Here is a 23,536-nt window from a genome sequence, read left to right as displayed (position 1 = left end):
TTACTTGCGCTTGACGGATTCCCGCACCTTCATGACATTCCTCTTCTTCTTGCCCGCGCTGGTGCCACTGCTCCGCTCCTTCTCCCGCCTCAGAACCAGCTGGCGTAGCTCCTTGTGGTCCATCGGCACCTCAACTGCCAGAGGACATGACCACCCTGTCATGCTTCCTCCCCATGGGCCTTATATACCCGGTGGGGTGGGGCAGGCCAGTCGGGATTGGCCAGGGAAGATAACTGACCGCTGCAGATTGGCTGAGCGGCTAAGGGAGGGGTTGAGGATTGGCTGGCTGCGTGGCCACAGCCCCTCCCTCCCACCTCCCGCACTTACGGGTGTCGATGTAGTCGTCGGCAATGTCTACTGAGCGGGCCAGTGGGCTGAGCTGGGCACGATCCATCGTCCGGTGGAGCCTGGTGCTGGGCAGCACCGGGTTGGTGAAGGCTTGGTCTGACTGCGAGGCTTCGTTCAGTGTGTATTGCAGGATGGACTCCATCAGCAGGAGCTCCATGGTCTTCTTCTCCAAGATGCCTGGGTGTGGAGGGAATGCCATTCCTCAGGCTTTGCCCAAAGGCCGAGCATGGGGCGGTGCAGGATCACACCAGAGAGTGATGGGACTCCACCATGTGCCCCGAGGTTGTGCCATCGGGCAGCCTGTCTCCCCAGGGGCAAAGGTCCCACAGCTGGGTCCCACACCCAGAGCCAAAAAGAAGGGCTGGGGGTCCACTGGGGTGTTTACAGAGCCAGGTTAGCTCCTGAATTTGCCAAGAATTCGGCACGCCGAATTCACACAAGGGACACCCACGCCTGACAGGGCAAGGGGAACAAAAACCAGCTCAAGTTAAAACACCGGGCAACAGGGTGGAGGGTATTCAAGGTCTGGGCCACAAGGCAGGGAAAGACGGGCAGCCCCAACCCACCAAAAAACTGCATCAGGTTGGTATCCGTGATGTGCTCGCTTTCTCCAAGCTGCTTCGTTATCTCCGTAGTGTCGCAGCCGATTCCTTTGAACAGGGTCTCCATGTTGGCTATGAGTTGGCCCAGGACTTTGTTGCTCAATTTGCATCTCTTTTCATACTTCTTGGTTTCCTTGGTGACATCTGTTAGTCTTTCCTAGGAGCAAAGGTTTTCCTAGGTGTCACACTGACCCCCTGCCATCCTACCCACCCCGTTGCTGTCCAGTTCCAGACTGGACACTGAAGGTATCCCAGGAGGCACCATGGGATGCTCCCATCCCTGCAGGGGAAAGGTTCTGCGAGGGGGATCCCAGCTCCCCGTGCTGCAGACGAGGTCCCAGGCACTGGAGAACCAGTGGTAGGTGCCCTGCAGTCACCATCTCACCAAGCACTGGGATCTCTCAGGACCAGACTCCCTAGGGCATGTGCCAGAACAGTCAGGAATCTGTTGCCCTTGCAGAGGGAATTCCCGTCTGCCATACCTCCAGCTCCCTCAGGACATGGTGGTTGCTGCTCTTTACATGCTTCCGGTCCACCTCAAAGGCCATAATTTCGTTCTGTGTAGACACAAGCACATGGAGGGGTTACTGGTTGAACGCCCACCAGAGATGCCTAACAGAGCCCATCCCTCCACCCTGGGCGCAGGGACACCCCGCTTGACCCCTCTGGGCACAACTGTCCCCAGGACAGAAGGACAGGTGGTGACCCCACAGCAGGCAGCCCTTCTCACTGCAGCCAGCCTCACACATAGCCGAGGTGGCTCTCCGGGATACTGCAATATTTCTGCTGGCTACACGGTGGCAGCATTGAGACAGTTTTGGCTCTGAGAACGCAGCATTCTGTCTATTGGAGCCACGGTTTGGTTTCCCCGAATCCCACCCTTGTGACAGGCTGTGAGCCGGGCTCCTGTGTGGGTGGTAATGCTGGGGCCATGGGAGAGGAATAAAACCCACCCCAGTCCAAAAGCACCGGCTGAGGAAGGGGAGACATGAAGAGCCTGGGACAGACCTGGAGGTCCTTGATTCTCTGTTTCATCTTCTCCATCTTGTTGCTCAGCTCGTTGATGTAGCTGAAGCGGGCGAAGTTCTTCCCCTCCTTTTGGATGAAGTCATTCACCAGCTGGTCAACGTCCCCATCCTTCGCCAGCTCCTTCAGGCGCTTGTAAGCCACCGTCCGCCTCTCGAAGTTCTCCCCTTGGTTCTGCTTTGCTCGCTCGGCTGCCTTCAAAGCTAAGTGCAAGACAGAGATCCTGGAATGTGCATGTGCCTGCGGGCCACCCTTTGCAGAGCCTTCCTCCTCGAGTGATGTAGGCTGTGGCAGGGTGCTCAGGGCAGGGGAAGCAGGGCTGGAGGGGCCAAAGGTGTCCTTAATTCACCCAGAAACTAATCTGAGAGCTCATGGTCCACATGGGAATGGGGCAAACATTGTGGGATCTCTCTCCAGGAGAATAAGAGGAGCTGTGGTGGGATGTACAGGTAGGTACCTGCCTAACCAACCCTCCCTCTCGCCCAGGTGCACCCCACAAGATGCAGCTTTGGGTGGCCTCACTTGGTTGTCACCATTCATCCTTCTGTAGGGCAATGGGTGGGTGAAGGAGCCTGTGGGCAGGGGAGGGATCCTGCTTTTAGGTTGCAGCCCCCTTGCCAATGCTGGGCTCCTAGTTTGCAGTCCCAGTTGAACAAGGTTTCTCTCATCTGATACCTCTTTTCTTTTCGGCCTGTTCCTCCAAGTCAGAGCGATCCTTATATTTGGCCAGCATGAAGGTTTTCAGTTTGTTCTCCTGGAGGGCACGCTCGTACTCCTGCAGCTTGATGTTGTACTGGATAGTGTCCTCGGTGTGCCTTTCCTTCATGGCCGAAATCCTTGCCAGCGCATCCGTGCTGCACACAGAGAGCAGTAGGTTACACCCTTTGTAAGTATAAAATTTGTGTTCCTGGCCATGCCCATGCATCTCCACCCAGGAAAGCCCCTGTGACACTGTGCATGTTGCTTGGTTCCCATCTGGATGCAGCTGTATTAGCCCAAGGCCAGTGGTAAAGTTCCTTAACTTTCAGTGGGGTTTTGTACCCAACTGTGGCAGCCAGGCTCACTGTGACCCCAATATGAGCTCAGGTAGGACACCGTGGGGGAATTCACCCCATCCCAAGAATCATCTGGGATAGGTGGGGTAAATTACACCCTGGAGGTACCAGTCTCCCTGCACTGACCAGGCACCTAGTCCTTAGCACCCAGCTCTAGGCTGGTGAATCCTCTCTCTGAAGTTGCAATCGGTCTCTCTTTGCATTGGTACTCATCACTGGCATCACTGCCAGTGTGGAGTTTGTCAGGGAGGGTTTGTGAGGCCATATACCGCTCCTCGTAGGCTTGTGTGGATTGCTCAACAGCAGTTTTCATCCTTCTCCTCTGCTCATCCAGCTTCATCTGGACCTTCAAGAAGAAGTTGTCCAAAGTGTCTTTCTGGATCCTCAGGCTTTTGATCTCTTCTCGAAGCTTGCCATTTCTGCTCAGGGTGGTATCAAAATGGACAGTGACCTGGGGAGAGGGAAGCAAAAGGTTTAAAGCTGATGCGGGACTGGGGAAGGGGACCTCAGATCTCTGCTGAAAGCCCTTGACCAGGGCGGGGACAAACACAGCCCAAGAGATTTTTAAGTTGGCCCAGGACCATCCTCAGGTCAGACAGATGATGGCCAAGACCTGGAGCTGGCATTGGCCAAAGGCAAGTTGGCTTCAGGCAGCTCAGTTTCATCATTACACAGGTGCAGACCTTCAGGCTTCTTGGCATGGCACAAGCGCTGCATTTGGGTCACCAAGCTTGAAGGAGCCTTTGAGATATTCTGGGAGCAATCAGGCCAGGGGAACAAGCCAGGTCCTTTACACAGATTGTGTCAACCAAATCCGTTTGCACCATGACCCTTCATCCTGACCAAAAAGCCTTTTGCACAGGTCCTGGTCTCCAAAGCTGCACAAAATGTTTCCTTACATTGTTCAGACGCTTCTCCAGTGTCTCAATCTGCTTCTGTGTCTGTTTGATGCATTTGGCTTGCTTTGCCTTCGTTACTATCTGGTTTTGCATCACAACCTTTTTTTCCAGCTTTAGTATCTGCATGGATGGGGAGAGAGGGAAAAAGAGAGTATTCTATCTATCCACCCCTCCAGTCTGGATGTGTGTCAGGATACTTTGCCAAAGAAAATACCTCTGCTGACCTGAACTGCAACAACCATGTCATTAATTAGCTCACAGTTACAGAAGCAGCTTTAATCCCAAGGGATCCCATCCTGCATGTGCAGAAGTGTAAACTGTGCCTAGGAATGGGTTTGGTTTAGATACACGAAGGAAATGAGGATGTATCTGTGGGGAAATCCAGGGGGTGTTGAGCAAGGCGCCGCAGCGCTCTGCAGAGAGGGGAAGAGGCAGTGAGGATGGGATTTTGGTAGTGGTGGTGTGCTGGACAGACAGGGATCTGTCCGGTCCTCCCTGGGAAGGAGCAGAGGAAACATTTTTGCCAGAAGTGGGACCTGTCAGGGGAAAGAAATACATGAAAAGAATGAAGTTTTCGGAGAACACAGCTCAGCCAAGAGATCCTTGATTGAAAGGTGTCCCTCTCTTGTGGAGAGCTCTGCAGTGCCTCTAGTAGCCATAAACTACCCATCTGTGTTCTCTGACTTCTGTCATGGGCAGCTTGTTCAGAAAGCTGCACTGACATGGCACTTCTGGACTCCTCATGGCCTCCCACCCCACCACTGACCAAATCTAACCAGGCTGTCCTCAGGAGAAGGGATGGGATATCCCATGGATGTTGCCGGTCCTCTAATTTGCCTTGTCCCATTTTTGTCTCTTTTTCAGGAGAGAAAATGAAGGTCAAAGGAAAAGCAGAGGGATGTTGCATCACCCTGGGCAGGTGTGTCCCATCATCAGAGACGAGATGCAGAGGCTGGTGGGACAACAAGCTTGAAAGCCAGACCTTACTTTTCTAGGCAGTGCTGCTGCCTTGAACGGGAGCCTGGCTGTATCCATTTGGCATTGTCACATGTCTTTGGCCAGGAGAAAGCCTCATGTCCCAAGGCGTGAGATAAATGCATTTTACATTCAGGTGTTTCAACCACAGGGCTCACTCTGGGACTCTGTTCTACCACACTCAGCCATGGAATGGTCCAGGTGCCCTTACCTGCTTGTCCAGGTCAGCTAACAAGGCTTTTTTCTCACTAATCAGAGAATCATACTGAGATTTGTTCTCCAAAAGGCACTGGAGCTCTGCGTAATTTTTGTCATGCAGCCTCATGTTTCTCAGGGACATGATGTTCTTCAGCTCTAGTGTCACCTCGTTGTGTTCTTGAGTCAGTGACTCTATTTCTTTTCTGTAAAAACAGAATGACAATACACTTGTCACTTCCCACCTGTAACACCAGAGCAGGTCTTTACCCCATCTCAGCAGTGGGGTCCCCAGCTCTTGGCACGGAGGAGCTTCCGAAGCCACGGAGGAAAGCTGCACTCACTCCTGAGCCTGCATTTGCTGCCTCATGTTGGCAGTGTAGGATTTTCTCTTCTCTGCTGCTATGTAAAACTGTTTCCGCATCCTCCTGATCTCAGCTTCAGCCAGTTTTTCTTTGTCCTTCACGGGAAAGTCCACAGGCTTCTGCTTCAGAGAGGTCGCTCCCTGCTGCCACAGAGAGGGAGAGCTTGGTCACTCGGGCAAACCCCAGCGGCAGGAGAGCTGGACACGGGAGCAGGGTGATGGCATCGCCACCTCCAGCTGTTTGTCACTACCTGCAGCTCTTTGCTGCCACCTCAGATACTTGTTACCACCCAAAACACCGAGCCCCACAAAGCAACTCCGTGAGCGCTTTTGGGTCCACTTCAGAGCAAAGTCCATGGGTGCTTTGTTCTTGGGTAGCCCCCCCCCCCTTGCTACCACCACTCCCCAGGGCAAGGAGGTGTTAACTGGGACCCAAATCAGTGCCTGCTGACCTCAATTCCAGGACGGGGTGCAGACCTCCAGCAGCAGGAGGGCAGGTGATAGCAGGCTGTCACCTCTTTGATCACCCAGCATGACTGTGAGGATCATGAGGGTCAGAACCAGAGAGACCCATACTGGGGACATGAATGAATCCAGCTGACTTGCTCAGGAGCAGAGCAGGAGTGCTCCATCCCTGGCTGGGGGAAGGTGACTTCTAGCTAAGGTAACTGCTGAACAGGAAAGCACTGAAGATGTGGTGGTTAGATCCACCACTACCCTTATCCTCAGCTGATCCGTATTCCCCAGTCCTGCCTCCCCCAACATCCAAATCTCAGGCCATGGCTTCATCCCCAACACAGGAAGGCAGGCAGGATCAACCCCACCACGACCCGACATCGTGATGGCAAAGGGCAGCTTGGATGCCCACCACCTGTCCAGCTCAACACACCACAGCATTTACTTCTCCCCACAGCAGACACCACCCACCCTCTCCCCCCCCACTCCCTGTAGTGCCTGCAGAGACATTCGGCTTTAGTTTGTGTGTCGGTTTTTACCTTTGAGTCCCCCATTTCTTCTGGCTAACTCCACCGATTGCTCTGTGGATGCCTTGGGAAGGGGATGAGGGAGCTTCTGCGGGGCCACACCTGCTTTCCAAGGGGAGAAATAAAACCCAGGTAAGGGGGTGGTCGCGTGCCCCTGCGCCTGCTCGCGTGTTTGGCACATGAGGAAACCATCACAGATGGCTGCGCGATGAATAAAAGGAGAGCATTTGTAGTGATGTCATCGCGAAACACACTCCTCTTAGCGAGTTTATAAGTAGGGGAAGAACAGATGGTTTGAGCTGTTCCACCCCGTTCGGTACCTGGGTTTCCATAGAAATCCCAGCAAGGCCAGACCCACACCCCCCCCCCACCCCACCAGCGGGCAGAACCCCCAGGGAGTGCGAGCAGGGAATATTGCTTGGATTCACCCCTGTCCCACTGCAGCACTGGGGCTGACCCCTCAACCCTCACCCCCAAAGCGGGCCCCCCAGGCCCCCGCAGTTCCCAGGATCCCCTGTCCCCACACCCTGACGCTTCTTACCCTGTCCCAGGGACAGGGCTACTGTGGCTATTGGGAATTCCTAAGGAACAGCCCTTGTTTCCAGCGGGAAGCGCAGGACAGGCGAGATCCTGACAGAGACTAGGTCCCAGTCCTGCACTCTGCACTGCCCCACGCGTTGTGGAGCAGGTGTTGGCGTGGTCACTGTGACGGTGTCACAACAGCGATTCTCCATGGGAACCGTCACATAGGACAGAGCAGTGATGAAACAATGGAATGCTCATCCCATTGGGAGTGCTGGGAGCCCACACTGCACAGACCAAAGGGGCTTCTGTGCCCCTGAAGCACGCACTCCAATGTCTCCCTGGCTGTGTGTCCACAGCAAGCAGAAACCTTCCTTTTACTGGCTCTTGCTTCCCTGGGACTTTGAAGCTTTTTGCTCTGACCAGAGAGCGAAAGTGCCTGGCTGTGCCCAGCAGCCCTTTGGAGCCACAGAGCTGCCATTCCCTCCCTCTCCTTGCTAGCCCCGCAGCCAGGTCCCTGGGCTTCCTACCTGGTTCCTATCAGTTTTGCTTGTGGAGAGGCACCAATCACCACATCACTGCTGTCACCCTGGGGAACCAGACACCCTCAAAGTGCCCACCAACAGAGAGCAGACACGGTTGGCACTGCCAACCTTGGGAAGATCCCTGGGGACAGAAGCTGTTTAAGTAGCCAATTTAGGAGAGAAATTGAGGATTCGTGCCTGCTTCTCTCCTTTCCATGCAGAGAAGCACATGGGAGCCATGGGCTGAGTCACAAGAGCCGTGATAATCCCTTCTCCATAAGCTGGAGCACGTGGCCGGCTCCTTCCCAGGGACTCAGCAAACCCTCAGGTCCCTGGAGGGCAGAAGCACGAGACAGTGCCGGAGGCTGCAGCCGGGCTGCATTTCATAGCCCTGGTGTTGCTTACTCAGCTCTGGGATGAAGGGGAATAGAAAAGCAATGAAGGTGAGCAAAGGGTGCCTGTGTCCCAGTTTGCAGGGCTGCGGCAAGTTCAAGGCGATGAGCAAAATCCCCACACAGCGCATCATTCCCAAGGCTGCGCTTCTCCGTTATCCTGGAGACTTTGATGAGCTAACAAGCCAGCCATAAAGTTCCAGGCTAATTCACAGCCAGATAGGCTCTGAGGATGCGTTTAATTGGGAATGATTTTCATGGCAGAAAGCAAAATGTGCTGTTAGATAAGAGAAATCACATCCGAGGGCAGATTGATGCCGGGACGACACCAGAGCCTGAGGGTCCCACCGGGGCCAGGGGAAGCTCCTGGAGCTTTTCATGCTGTTCCTGCATGATCGACAGCTCCATGAAATAATAACAGCGACAACCTCTCCAGGGATGAGGTTGTCACTCTGTCTCAGTGGCCTTGGCTTTGTCATGCTGCAGATTCCCTTCTCTCCAGTTTGCTTCTCTTCACTCCCAGTGGAAATGGGGCCAACCCTCCAGTTCAGAATAAAGGTAGAGCTGCTGGGGTAGGCATTATTTTTCCAAAGCCTGGTTTCCCTTGTCTTGGAGTAGTCCAGCATCAAAACACAGCCCATACTGTGTATCCTTTTATTGTGTTCCTTCTCCATGGACCAATACTCAATTGTTTAGCAATGAACAAGTCAGTATATTAAACTACTGAGAAGGGATCTGATTCGGTAGAGTCTGTGTCTGCCACACTCATTGCAGCAGCATTTATTTCACTAAAGGGGACTTTTTTCACCCAAACAATGCTCGACTGTAAAACTTGCTCTGAGCGAGGGTGACTTCATTGTTCAGAAGGACCTTCAAGTTACAACTGAGCAGAACCACAGTCAGAGCAGGATGAGATCGCCTGTTATATCTACCTCCAGCAAACCTCTGCCTTCTGGGAGAAAGAGAAGAAAAGTGACTTTTTGTGCAATTTCAATCTTAACCCATCTTCCCTGCTTTAATAGGTACATTTAGCACTGATTGACACAGAGAAATTATTCTTTCAGCTTCAGGTTTGGGGTGTAATTAAATCTGCCTGTACTATTTTAAGAGCCTAATTCGGATCTTTGCGACCTGTGTAAACCCTTCCCGATTTCAGGGATGTTTATGCATCTTTCCCTGTTCCACCTGGTCCAGTTAAATGGTGGCTGTGAGGGATGGTCAGAGCTGGCTCTGATCTGAGCTCACCTGCCTGGGAGCATCCCATCGACGTCAAAGAAAATCTCTGGGGTAAGCTAGAGAATCAGGCCCGTATTTTCATGCAAATGTGATACATTCATGTTACTTAATGCCTATTTATAATAAATCCAGAACTTAATTCTACTTAACCCGTCTTCGGTGTTTGACACATGAAATCTGTGAGTCAGAGGACTATATATGGAACTGTCAAACCTTTCTTTTTCCCCTCCTCTAAAAGCCTGGATTAAATCATAATCAAACTCCCGTCAGCTCCAGCAGCAGCGTTGGGATGAGCAGGAAGATGCTGGCAACTGCTAAGACAGCTGGTGATGGAGAAAGATCTTCTCAGCCAGCAGTCTGATAGCAAAACCTTACAGTAGAGGTTCTGAATTCAGGCAGACGTTAGGTCTGTCTTTGCTGAAATGTCACCCCCCTCCATGGACCTGGAGCGATGACTCCGTGGTGTCACCTTGCCAAGGCTTTGCTTGGGAATAGCCTCCCACGAGCACCTTCTCTACCCCAGATTTTATTTCTTATCTTCATCTCTGTATGATCCATATTGGCCTTCAGTGGCCAAGAACCAGTTTTGGTCCTAAGAGCCTTGCAGACACATTGAGGGTTGCAGATGCACAGCCTTTTGCAACCAGCCTGAGTTTTTGCTCCATGTGTTTCTTACAGAAAAAGTTTATTTCAAAACACAGGCCATCGAGTCTTCTGATGCCAAACCATTCCACCCCTGCACAATATCACTTCTTCTTGCCTGCCCTCCATAGAGTCATAGAAATGGAATGGCATGGGTTGGAAGGGACCCCATGGATCACAGAGCTCCAACCCCCCTGCCATAGGCAGGGCCACCAACCTCCAGGCCTGGATCTACACAGGGTTGCCCAGGGCCCCATCCAGCCTGGTCCTGGCACTTCTGGTTGCTGCCTCCTCGATTAGGGTGAATTATAGCTGTCGCTCCTCTCCGCTGGAAGAGGAAACTGTCATTGGAATTTCCTGCAGGTGGGTCTGAATTGCTGAGCCCAAGCGAAAAGTGGTTTCCAGCAGCGAGTTGATTCCTTACTTGGTTGTAAAGAGTCATTTTAGGAGCGAGTTCCCCAGGCCCTGACATTGGGAAAGGAAAACTCTTTCCCAGTGCAGGCTCGGCCCCTCCAGCAGTGCCTAATGACACGGCTTTGCTGCACTAACTTCCAGATGCCTTTGGCTGCAGTGGGTACACCGTGCTGAATTACTGCTCAAAGCCTGCCGCTGCGGGTGGGAAATCACAGAAGCAAAATAGCTGAGGATGAGCTGCTGTCTGAAAGCAAGAAAAGACCTCCAAAATTTTCACTGGCCTGAGGTCAAACCTGGCTCATAGCACTCACGCTGCAGGGAAGATTCCAGCTAAAGCAAGGGAAGAGAACAGAGCACTCAAGGACAGAGCCGTGGCAGGAGCTGATGTTACCTGTGGTCTTCTTGCCTGTCCAGGAATGGGATTCTCTGTGTGGAGATTTTATTTTGCCTGTGATTTAGGTTAAGCTGCACAAAGTAACACTCTTAGCACGGCTCCTGCTCCCTCAGCAGCTTTAGAGGGTCAGAGCCATTTTACAGCGTGACACCCGAGCAGGAGCCAGCCATGCTCAGGGTGGGATATGCAATGCTGTAGCCCTGAAGGTCAGACAGGACGCTTTCCTATGGCTAACTCCAGCTGATAAATTCCTACTCCGGCCTCCCAGATCCCGTTCTCCTCCAGAGAAGTTTGTTGGCAGATCTAAGTGCTGTGCTGGAAACCCTCTGTGCCAGATATATCTGGAGAGCACTGGGAAGAGGGGTGGGAAGGTGATTCGGGGCTAAGAAAGCTGCACATCACAGGTGGGATGACTCCCTTCCCCATGCCCCCCAACAGCTCTGGGCAGAGCTGGGCAGCACAGGAGAGTGCAGTTGGTACAGCCTGGTTTAGAAGAGCTACTTCCAATTAATCATTCCTGATTACCACCTTGTGCAATGCTCTCGATCAGGACTAAGAATACCTTATTAGTTGAACATGCCCTGGAAGTGGCTTAAGGCAACTGAGGATTTGCCTGTATAAGATCGCTCAGGGAAACTATTTTGAATTAACATTTAAAGGCAATTAATTAAACTGCTGTACGGGTGTTCTGCACCATCTGAATTCAGTTTATCTTCTTTTACTTTTCCAAATCAAACAAAGGCCACTTGATCTCTGTGTTGGGGATGGGAGGAGCCCACAAGCCCCAAAGAAAGCAGGACAACTGAAATAAACCTGCCTGGAGGAATTGCACCCCAGGTCTAGCCCAGCATGGTGTCGGTATGGGCAGTCCCAGACCTTTCTTTCTCTCAAATTTTGGCTTTGGAGGAAGGGTTTGGGCACTCTGGGGTATCCCCTTCCAACAGCAATCACAGCATCAGGCAAGAAACCAGGTGCACCAACTGCTCTCCCTCTGGCTCAGCGACATTAATGCCTGATTAAGTAGATGATGGTGTGAGACACTAAAGTGCACAAACGACCCCGAGGTGGATCAGCAGGGCTTCCCTGCCCGAGCATCAGCGCGGCGGCTGCGCTGCGGGAGCAAAAAGCCGTGGACACGGCGGCGAGCAGATCCACGGGATGAGGCAAAGCACAGGTTCCTTCAGCACAAACCTCCCTGGAGAAGAGTCAGCCCAGCAAAGCCACTTGCAGCCTTTTTATTTGATTTAGGACATGTCTCCTAGTAATTACCCTGTCTTGGCCCTGCCATTTTTCTGAAGCAGAATTTCAGACCAGCATCACGCCGAGAATAGCCGCTTTCCCAGTGTACCGCCAGCACCGCAGCCCTGCTCTGGAGAAGGAACAGATTGTTCTGAACAGTCTGGTCCATTTGCCATTTCTACGAGCTGGCTGGATTTGCTGTTTATTGCCACTCGCTCAGCAACTGATCTTTTGCAAGATCGCAGCTATCAGCTCCCTCCCCTCCCGTCAGCCGTTGCTTCATGCCCCTCGCCTCAGGTCCAAGGCTTTATGAGGGACATCAGCTGATTTTCGTAACAGGCAGTTGTTACTCAAGAGCTGATTTAAATTGAAGCTTTAAAAAAAAAAGAAAATCCCCAAGGGTTCAGGCTTCGTACTTGTTTCAGTGTAAATCTGAAGCAACTCCCAAGGAAATGCAGGGGTGACACTGATCAAAGTCGGGTTATAATGAGTCCTCCTGGGTGTCTTGCTTGATGTGCTAGCACACATTTCTGGGACTAGTTCAAAAGAGAGCTACACAGCTCAGGACGGGTTGGAGGAGAGAGCCCATTTCAAACCCTGCTGCTGATGGCAATTTGCTGTGGGCCGGGCACGCAGCAGTGGTCATCTCCACTGGCCAGGAATGCTTTGTCCCACCAGCCATGAGCAGTCCCTGCCTTTCACAGTGGTCCCCGGGTAGGCAGAGGCAGCGCTGGGCTGGCTGGGGCAGAGTGATGCAGGGATGTGGCCATCCCTTCAAGCTCACTGCTCAGAGGGAGGAGAGGAGCAGGAGGCGGCAGAGCTGCACCAGTTGCTTGGCAACTCCCCTGCAAATCTCCATCCTGTCAGAAAACATTCTTTCCAGCGATTCAGATGGGTTTCACAGGCACAGGATCAGGCCTGACTGATCAGGTGGGTTTAAGAAACCGCACATGATATCTGGAGGGGCTGTGCATCTGCTGTGGCCAGGTACGAGGCCATGCAACCAGGTATGAGGCCACAAAACACGGCTCCTGATGGGCACTGCATAGCAGGGAGGGCTGCATGGGGAGTGATGGCACTTCCCAGGGCATCTACAAACCCATTAACCCATTTCAGCCTCTGCGTAGGGACTACAAATCTCTGCATCATCCACATCCTAGCAAAAGGCAGGGGGTGCAGTGATCCCCCCTTCCCATCTGCAGGCAATCCACTAATGGGGCATGAGCCACCTCCATGGGGGAAATGAGCTGCTCCTGGTGCTGCTGGCCAACCCCCCCACCTCCCCCTTGTCAGCTGCCCTTTGCTCTCTCCAGGCTGCGAGAGAAGCTGAACCAGGCTGATCCTAGTTCAGTCTTCATGTCCCTCTGTCACTGCAGGAGCAAGGCTGTGGCAGCACCATCCCCTGCTCATCCCAGCCAGGCTTTCCTCTGGTGTCCTGTGCTTTAGATGTCCCTCGGTCTGTACCCAGCTTCCTTGAGCCCCCAGACTGAGCCGTCAAACCTGACCTGAAAATCCATCCATTTTTTTGCAGCTGCCCAGCTTCCACGGTCTTCACTCTAGATGCAGAGAGGAAGGAGAAGATGGAGTGGGGAGGTTCCCAGCATTTGGTAGGGAACAGCATCCTCCAAGCAGAGCAGGTTGCTGAGGGCCACACTGGTGGTGGAGATACTGTTGAAGAGAAAAAGGGCAGGAGCCAAGGGAGTGTGAAACTGGACCCAAATCATTGCCAAGCAGGTGGGATCCTGGCACATGCAGCATCTCTCTGCATTTCTACCTTGCTCCACTCCCACTTTCCTTGCCCACCTGAGATGCTCCCGGCTTTAGCCGCAGGTCCTGCAGGAACACAGAGTGATTGATACCACAGGAGGGGAAGGATGAGGGAAGGATGAGCCATCCAAAACTCCCATTAACCCCCTCTGCACTTCAGCATGAGCTGGTTTGTGTGGAAGCTGATCCTTCTGCTCCCAGCTAACGAAGGAGGGAATTTCCTCAAGGAAAACAGAACGGTCTCAATGCAAAAAAGGCTTTTCTCCTCTGAATTTTTTGGTTAAGAATGGTGGCTGGAATTTTCCTCTTGGCTATGCTGACACAACCCCTTCTCCTCCAGTGTGGGAGGGGAATTTTGCCCACTGATATTATAAGCCAAGTTTAGATCGGGATAATGATATACTGTTCGGGTTTCTATAGATTCTCAGGTCACTTTGCAAACATAAATTAATCTTGACAACGCAGCTGCAAGGAAACGGAGGTTTTATTCTTCCTGATTTAAAGAGAGGGAAACTGAGACCTGGGGAGTAAATGCTTTTCACAAGGTTGCAGAGAAAACAAGTGATGGAGGCTGAGAGCAAACCCAGGGTCCCGCAAGCTTTTCCGTTCCTCGCAGTGCTGCAGAGCGCTCCTTCCCACACAAACCCGTTCTGGAGCATCATTTTACACCAGCCCAAAATGTAACTCTCTTTTATATTTAGCTCCTAGGTTCTGTAGAGGGACGTTATATAACAGACCTCAAGCGTGGCATTTTATAATTTACCAGCTCAACTTGTGCTGCTTCTAGAAACCCGCCGGTGCAGCGTGTTCCCTGGTTCAGTGCAGAGCTCTCTGCCATCTCCTTCTGAGCTGGCAAAATATCCCACCGGGCACTCATCTGCGGTTTTAAAACCCCGCAGCGTGCCATCCCAGTGGCTCAAGGCCGCCATGCTGTCTCTGAAGCAATTAGTGCTGTCGTTAGCTGCGTTTTCATTGTTGAATTCTTTTCCTTCCTCCTGCCAGAGAAGGAAAGGAAGCAGCTGGACGTGCTGCTCTTAGAGGGCAGATACAGCCCTTGCTGGTTGCAAAATAGACCAGTGGGCTCTGAATTCACAGGAAGGAGATGGGGAGGGAGAGCACCCAGGCATCCCTACCCACCTTGGATCTGCTGGGACTCCCACTCATCCCTCTGGCAAAAACTGGTGTCCCCAAAGCTGGGTGCAAGTGAGGCAATGCAGGCAGCAGTCAGCACTGCACGGGGATGGCCCCACTGCCATACGGTCGCTGTATCCTTGCTGGTCCCAGCACTGGGAATGCCAGGAGAGCTGTAGACCCCCATGCATGAGAAATGAAGGCTTTACACCCTGGGATGCACCCCCAGACACCCCGGCATGGAGCAAAGCAAGCAAACACCAGACCAAAACCGCATTTCTCCCCTCCAGCACTGCAGCATGAGTCCGGCATGTCAGCAGCCTGCAGAGCCCTGCCCCATCCATGTGCTGGAGCTTCTCCATGCTCTGAAAATCTACGGAGAATGCTGAAGACCTTAGAAACTTGGGGTGTAAGAGCCAGGAGGAAAACACCAGGGTACCAGCTTCTAGGATCCAGCCCTGAGCGGTGCCAGCATGCAGCTGGGAAGGCTGCGGGGATGCATTGCAGGTTAAGCGCCGTTGCAGGGCTGACACCTCCAAGGTGAGAGGAGGCTGGCAGGACAAACCCGACTGACAGCGTTTCTGGCTTAAATCCCTGCCTGCAGGCAGAGGCAAGAAGCCATGTTAATATTTGCTGAAGCGGCAGTAGAGGAGAGCACCCTGGCTCACCAACCTGGTGCTGCACCCCCTCAGTTCCCCCAGTGCCACCAGCCCTGGAGCATGAGGCCAGCTGGTAGAAGCCCTGGGTGGACAGACGGACGGACAGACAGCCCTGCTGCGCTCATCTCCAGTCCAGGGCAATGGGGCTGATCACTTGCTTCTGTCAGCTGAGCTGAGCAATCATGTTGTGTGGCCTTAAACCCTGCTGTGTGCCTCTTCTGATACATTATTTCTGTAAATATATATATATAATAAATATATATATATAAACTGGAGCTCCCTGGAAGTGTTGCCTTAAGCTCTGGTGCTGATGAGCAGTGAGAGCTCATCCTGCTCCTCGCTTCCCTCTCCCTCCAAAAGCCGAGCACTTAACTCCCACATTATTGTAACCTTCAACATTTGCAATAAACACCAGAAAGGACTTGGCATGTGACTCAGAGAGGGATGAGGAAATGACCAGAAACTTCAAATCCTGAGCCGAAAATACTGTTTTACTAAAAATACACGTCCAGTCTGCTTCAGCACATGAGACCGTCTCCGCCCTGGGAGGTGAGTTGGAGTCGCATCACTGAGTATCATCATCAAACAAGTGAAACAGAAGAGTAATAATTAATCAAGCAGTTGATGGCACAGCATTTAAAGGCTGTGCTGGGGAGAACCTGGGAGGAGTGAGCGGATGACTTGATGCATTGCTTTGTGCTCCTGCTGCAACCCAGAGGAGCCGGGGACACTCTGCAGCCTGAAAGGAATTTCCAGTCAAGGACCAGTAAAAGCATGGGGATGTGTGGTCACCCAGTGTGGATGTAAACGACAATTTCCTCATTAATCAGAGCACAGTAAAAACACCAAACAGAAATGAGCTCATCAGCTCGGCCTAACTCCTGGCACACGAGGGTCGAGTGTGTTCTCATCACCCTGTCAGCTTGCACCCTCAGGATTTCCAATCCTGGTTTTAAGCCCTGGGGAATCCAGTATCTGTACCACGGTTTCACCAAATGACTCACAACTGTTTGCCTTTGGACTTTATTTCCTCACCGCTCCCCATTTTCTCACGCAAATGTCACGCTGAACTGAAGTGCTGCAGCTCCCAGGAGCGTTTCTGGCATCCCCTGCTGCTGCTGGAAGGAGCAAGTCTGGATGAGATGGAGCAGGTCGCTTCACGAGCTGGAGCTGGGAAGAGACTGCAGTATTCATCCTGGATAAGTAAATTCATAATAAAAGTAAGTGCAACCTTGGTAAAAAAATAAATAAGTTCACTAAAATGCATCTGTGGCTGAGCAATGTAATGCCACCACGTCAAGAAGCTCCTGGCTTGTATCACCTTCCCCTTGCAGATGGCAGCAGGGACCAAAGCATCCAGCCATGGCGCAGGGGACGGCAGGCAGCATGGCTCAGGAGGGAGCAGGACACCCAGGTTTGGAAAAGGTCATCTGAGCAACCAGAAATTGAGAAGGTGCAGGAAGAAAGGAAACAGGAAACAGTGTCCGCTTGCCTTGTTTTAACCTGCTGCCCGGGTGTACACTGCTGTTAAAATAGAGAGAGAGCTGGCATGAACCTGGATTGAAAGAGCAGCAACAACAAAGCAAATAAAGGCCAGGAAGAGAAGCACGTGCTCTGCCATCCCCATCCCTTGGGTCCTAACCAGAGGCCATGGCTGCAAGGGCAGGCTCTGCAGCAGCCGGGACATGCGTCTCCGGGGGTCTCTGATGCACCCCAGGGCTCCTGAGGAGGTTTTGGGGATCAATCCACAGCTCGTTTTCCCCCCCCATCCCTGCCCCTGGCTTGTCTTGGGCAGCTGCCCTCAGATCTCCTGCTCCAGTGTGTGCCGTGGCTTTCCTTCCTTTGGTTGGGAGGGCAGCGACCTTGCCACTGCTTACACCTCCTGTGTGCCAAATACCAGCTAGAAAAGGGAGAAAAGTTCAGCTGCAAAACACAGCTCACCTTTTTATAGAAGAATATGGGATCTGTTACATTCCAGCTGAAACCCTTCCAAAACGCCAGGTGGGACTTTTTCTATATATATCTAAATAAAATCATTTCTTTTATTAAAAAAAAAAAAAAAAAAAGAGCTCTGGCAACTAGCCCACGCCAAGAAAGACATTTAATTGAAGCCACACAAAACACAGTTGGGCTCACCAGCAACTGCACATCTATCGCTTCCAGAAAGCTTGACGCACGGAGTCGAAATCAAGGCTGAACGTCAGCTGTCAGGTCCCTAAGGCTCTCCGGTGACCTACATGCTACTGAGAAAAAAAACCACCCAACCCTTGTTTGAAGTTGGGTTGGGAGAAGTGGCAGAGGTAGGACAGCTTGGAAGCACTTGCTGATGCCTTCCTCACCCCATGTTAGCAAAGTTAAATTCACAGCAAGCTTAGCATGGAGGGAACTCTTCACAGAGAGGACAAATGGTATCAGAAAAGGAACAAAAGTCACGGCCAAGGGCTGGAGACCACTTTTCGGCTTTGGTGGAGGCTGCAAAGAAGGATGTGGGGCTTTTCAGACCCCAGGCAGGGTTGCTCCAGGAGATGTTCCTGGCCTGCTTCATCTCGGGATGCTCATGTTTCAGGCTGAGCTACCTGGGAAGAAGCAGTTGTGTTGGGAAGAGGGTCCCATGAGGACACAGACAAGAGACACTATGGTGGCTGAAGTTATCATCAAAAAAACCTTCAGGCATGCACAAATTTTCACAAACTACTTTCCTTCTAAGATATTGCCTCTCAACCTCAAAATTCTCTTTTCTTCCTCATACACAGCAGGAAGAGACCTGTCCCTGCAGTGGGTTTGGGCGAGCTGCACGTGTGGCATCAAGGAGAGTGTTGGGAGGTGCAGTGAGAAGGCTCTGTCCAATCCTTGCTGGGATGTAGAGCCTCATGCAGGGTGTCTCTTCCCTGGTCCAGCTTTAATGTGATGGCTACTGTCACTAGGTGCATCCTGGCTTGTGCTGGCTCAGCAGTAATGGGCTGGGCTGGGTTGGGGCGGCTCCTGGCAGCTGGCCGTGAGTCCTGCCTGCTGTGAGTCTGGATGGAAACACGGATCCTCACTGGATCTGACATGTCAGCGCTGAGCACTTGAGCTGTAAGAACCGGTACAGTTCCCTCTGCTTCACAACTCTCATTCCTTTTTCAAATGTGCTATGATTGTCCAAGGCAACATCCACTCAGGTTTCACTCTCTGCCCCAAAGTTTGCCTTCATACTCCTCACCCTTTCCCACAAAGCACATTAATTTCTGCAATCCCCCCCTTTACAATGAACCCGAACCCACCAAACTGGGTGGCAAGCATCCTCCAGAGGAAAATGGTAGGGCAGGATGTAACAATACATTTGAACCCTAAATGCATCCTTGACTAATCAAAGCTGTCCTGGCTGTAGGGTGAATGCTTCCTCTAAGCTTCTTTTTTTCAGTGGAAGAAACAGACTGCCTGTGCCTGCAGCCATTTGCTCAGGGGCAGAGGTTTAACGTCACCCCCATGTCCAGCTGGCTGAGCTGGAGCCGGTGAGATGGTGAAGTTTCACCCGATCCCAGTCTGGCACTGGGCTGAATCTCACCCGCTGTGCAAACACGCGCAGGGTGTTCTTACTGCAAACAAGGCATCTATTTTTAAAAGGCAAAGAATCACGTGAAGTAAAACATGGAGGCAAAGAAGGGGAAAATCAAGTTCCCGGAGAGCAGAGACTGGAACAAAAGTGGCAAGTTTCCAAGGCTCCCTTTTCTCCACAGATTAATGTTCCTGACTCTCCTGTCTCACCTGCAGTCTGACAGTGTACGTGTGTATGGCAGTATTTGCGTAAAACCCCAATTTATTGGCCAAAACCCATGATTGTCCACGCTATCATACACAGCCCTTTGATTTATCGCTGCACCCGAACCGAAACGCTTGCAATTTATCACCAAAGGCACCCAGCTGCAGACCAGTGAGGAGCAAAGCCTGGCTCCACCACTTTGGGTCTGTGCTGTGACCCAGAGACAGGATTGCAGCTACCTGGGTCATGTTTGTTTTAAACCAGCTCACACCAGCACCCAAAGCACTGCGGGCTTTCCATTGGGTGCACCCTGTGTGCTTCACGAGCTCTCCGATGGGCCAGAGATCTCCCTCTCTGCTGCTGGGCTGAGCCCTGTGTCCTCTCCACAGGGTACCAGGGGCTCTGCCCAGCTACAGTTACCCACGACACGGAGAGACCATCCCAAGAGAAAGAGGGTTTCCTTGGGTCACTTCAGCTGGGTTAGGGTGCAGGTCTGTTGAGCTGAGAACACAGCTCGGCACGACTCAGGCTGAGGGTTTCAGATGAGTTAAATCAGTTTCATACTCACTCCCTCAACCGGATAATTCCCATAAATTATACAGGCTTGAACTCTGGCCATGCTCTCCGGGACCTGAGAGATGCTGCTACTTTGGGAAGCGGCTGTGTGCCCAGGAGAGCCAGTGTGGGGACCCATCTGCTGTCACGTGGCAGATGAAGGTGTCTGCCACAAAGGCAGTGCTCACTGAGCGGTGTGGCTGGAGACCTCATCCTCCACATCACCCCCCTGGTCCTGAGGGATGCGGAGAGGAGAGGATGCCCTAGGGCAAAGCAGCAGCTTGCAGTGGTGTGCTGGAGTTGTGCAGACAAACCAGAAGGGAAGCCAAGGATCAAAGGTGACTCCGGCCACGGGTTCCTCCAAATCTTTTTGTACTGATTTTAGCGCAATGTTATGTAAGAGCAGCCCATCTCCTGAATATCTGCCAGGCTAGTGAGCAGTGAGCAGCAAGGAGGAGGTGAGAATACAAACAAACAAATAAGTGGTCATGGCAGCTACCTCCACAGTGGGCCATGTTTTGAAATGCTCCATTTAAGCAGAAAATCCAGGTGTCCAAGTGATGTTAGTGGGACTGTTTTGCATTTTCAGGAGCATAAGGGAAAACAAAACCTGGAGCAGCAAAGCCACAGCACTCTGATCACTCGTTACCTGTCCCAGGCCTGGAAACACTTTGGTGCCCTGGCCTTTGGGAAGCCTGGAGGAATTTGCAGGTGAGATTTCATCATCATTTCAAAATCCCCAGTGGAATTAGGGATTCCCCAGGATGGTGAAAGATCTCTTTCTTGCTCCTGCACCTCCTGCTCAGTGATATGCCTCCCACCAGGGTCTGCAGAGGCACAGCAGCCATTTGACCAAGAGCAAATCAACAGACTTTCATCTTATTTCCACTTCTCCACTCCCCTGACAGCCATCCTGGTCCTCATTTTTCATCGGTTTTAATTACAGAAGCAGCTCATCCATGAAGCTGAGTTATGCTGTGTTAAAACCACAGGAAGCGAAGAAGCTAGCCATGTCCCAGGCTGATAATGTGCATTTCTGCCCAATGCAATGAGGAGCATCCACAAAGTGTTTCCTTCAAGCCACATGAAGCTGAAGCTAAGCAAAAATGCCCCCCTTCATCTTTCTGTGAAGCAGCTGCCTCTCCCCATCTTGCAAGGTCTGCTCTGTGCCAGGGGACAATTCACATGGCGCTGTAACCACATCCAGGCAGACCGAGGTGAACCATGCAGGTGGTCACACCGTTCCTCACTGCCTTTCCTCTTGCACAGCAAAGAGAGGAGGCAAATTATACTGCCTGCCCCTGTAAAGCAGCTGAAGGAGTGCTGAAAAGCCCTTTGCTGGATGTATGGCACTGTCTGCTGCATACGTTTTACCCTTTTCACCCTCCATGAACGGCTCATCTGTTTCCCCAGGGAAACCCACAAGAGCTTTCTAGTCTGTTACGAAACTCTGGCTTTGGCGGAGCACAGAGATTCCTGACCGAAGAGGGGAAGATGAGTGCTCCACTCCTTGCCAAAGAAGCATCAACTGATCCACTACGGCTGTTCTCCACTTAAAGTAGGACAAAGCCTCCTTTAGTGCTGTTTGTCCTCTCCTTCTAAGCAACGGAGCAGACCTCTCCAGTGCTTGCCCAGGGATGCTCCATGGGGCAGGACGCAGCAGTCAACTAGTTCTCCAAACAGCTCTTGTGCCTGGTCTAGCCTTAAAACTCAGATTCACATAAGAAACCCTATGAGAAGGTGGAATGTGCTACATTTCCTTAATCCAAATAGCTATAGCAGGAAAAATCCTATTGTGCTCATTGCTATAGTAGAAAAAAGCCACTTGGGACATGTTTATGTAAACAAAGATTGTACTGGTGGTATTTTTGTCAATATGGACCTTCCAAAACTCACCAACTGAATATTTTTCCCATTCAAAGATACTTTTCCTCAGAAACCCATGAAGTACATCAACTTTTGCAAAAAAAAAAAAAAAAGAAAAGAAAAAGAGAAAAGAGTAGGAGGGGAGAAACGGCAAATCACATTTCTCCCACGTCAAAATAGCCTGTCTCAAAATTTACTGAACAGAATCTTTTAACATTTTTTATCACAAATGTGATTTTCACAAACTTGAGACGGACTTGTCAACGTTGCTGACAGCTTCCATCGATGGGAGATCTCAGGCAGAAACCAGCTGCTGAGGCTGAAAAGCATTCGGTTTGGTGGAAATCAAGGCTGGTGAGTATCGGTAGTGTAAAGAAATCTTTATCAGGCTTCCTGCTGCGGGGTGTCTGGGGATGGGGTGTCATTTGGCTTCTGCATGTGGTTTGAGTCCTTGGTGAGCCCCAAGGCGAAGTGGGAGGCTCAAGGAGCAGCAGCCAGCCCCGAGCTCCTCACAAGGTCCTGCATGGAGCAGCCACCTGCCTGCAGTTTGCGGGTTTTGTTGCTGGAGGGAGATCATCGCACTGTGTGTTTCATAAATATAACATGACACTAAGAAAACACTCGCCTGTGCGTCATTGACTCCCTTCTGAACAGGACATGGACCCCTACATCTTCAGATCAGCCTCGTGGCGTGTTCCAGCTGCTCTTCTTTTGTCCGACAAATTGGCATTGTCCACCCCCAAAACTCTGCAGCATCTGAAATTCAGCAAAATATTTTAGACATCAGGAGCAAGAAGCACACATAAAAGCTTTATCTCGGTAGTAACACAAGGAAATCTGGATGCAAACAGTAGGAGTTATGAAAACACTTAAATCCTGGCTGTGTACTGAGCTAGGAAAAATAACATTTGACCCACGAGCTGCTGGCTCTTGTTTTTGCAGTGTTTGAACAGCCCGTGTAGATCTCTGTTTGAAAAGTACACAAACACATTGAATTTCATGGACTTTGCAAATATGTAATCTAAGGCAAGGGGAAGCACGGGTGACTCGGTGTTTCTTAGGATCCACCTACGAACTGGGATAAAATAAGGAGCATTTCATTATTATCTCTGTATATATATACACACACACATGAACATGTGTGTGTCTATGCAGTGTACAGACACATGATATTATACAGGCTGTGTATGTCTGCGTGTGGTGATATCACATATAAGTATGCACAGAACAATAACAAAATGCTCCTTATTTCACTTCTGTATGTAGGTGGGTATTTTATATATATATATATATAATGTACTTATTTTTAAACATCGCCAGATTATGAGCAACCTTACGACGAACAGAAGCGGCATGCGCGTGAGACAGTGAGGAGGAATCAGTAGGGAAAGGTATTTTACACGGAGGCTCCCAAGGAATGTTACCAAAGCTGTGATTTATTTGTGGAATTTCGGAGGGAGGAGAAGATATAAAGGTCTCAGAGCTGTGAGCGAAGACAAACCGTACATCATCGTGCATTTAGCATGCTAGAGCGCAAATCATAGACAAATAGAAAGGAGGAGGGGAATATATGAGCCATGAGCTTCAAAACTAGGGAATGCTGCAAGCCTGTGTGCAGGGTTTAAGAAGAAAGGGATTTCCCTGGTTGTTCCCCCTCTAGAAATAAATCATTGTTGTGAGCGACACAGGAGAACAACATAGTTTTGGGATATTTATAACACCTTGGCTGAGTCCCTTTTCTAATCAGAGAAGTAGGGGTGGGGTGAGGCTTGTTATTTCCAGCAGAGAAAAGTTAGCTTATTAAAAAGGTAATTTTGAGGTGGCATTTTAATCGCTCCAGCTCGCCTCAGTTCACTGCTGTTAAGTAAGGGTCCCTATTTTTTCTGTAAATACTAAATGCCCTGGGCAAAAATGCAGCCCCCTCTGAACAGGACAGGAAGCATTGGCAGCTGCTGTCGAGACGCAGGGCTGTAGCAAGGTGTGTTGGTTATTAAGGTGATGACGAG

At 51.2% G+C, this 23,536-nt stretch overlaps 1 protein-coding gene across 1 annotated transcript; it reads right to left on the bottom strand.

Moving 5' to 3' along the window:
• On the bottom strand, window positions 1-22,885 carry CCDC63 (coiled-coil domain containing 63; the record flags this gene model as incomplete). The annotated part of the gene is made up of 11 exons (XM_084272050.1): window positions 1-134; window positions 328-525; window positions 915-1,107; window positions 1,433-1,507; window positions 1,959-2,179; window positions 2,652-2,830; window positions 3,301-3,482; window positions 3,931-4,050; window positions 5,117-5,306; window positions 5,445-5,608; window positions 22,868-22,885. 11 exons carry the CDS (start codon window positions 22,883-22,885, stop codon window positions 1-3), a joined length of 1,674 nt encoding a protein of 557 aa, XP_084128176.1.
• Window positions 22,886-23,536: the final 651 nt, after the last annotated feature.

This window comes from Gallinula chloropus, assembly GCF_964237585.1.
Source record: "Gallinula chloropus genome assembly, chromosome: 17".
NCBI lineage: Eukaryota > Metazoa > Chordata > Aves > Gruiformes > Rallidae > Gallinula > Gallinula chloropus.
The sequence above is the reverse complement of the archived record's forward strand: the minus strand, read 5'-3'. Positions and strand labels throughout refer to the sequence as shown.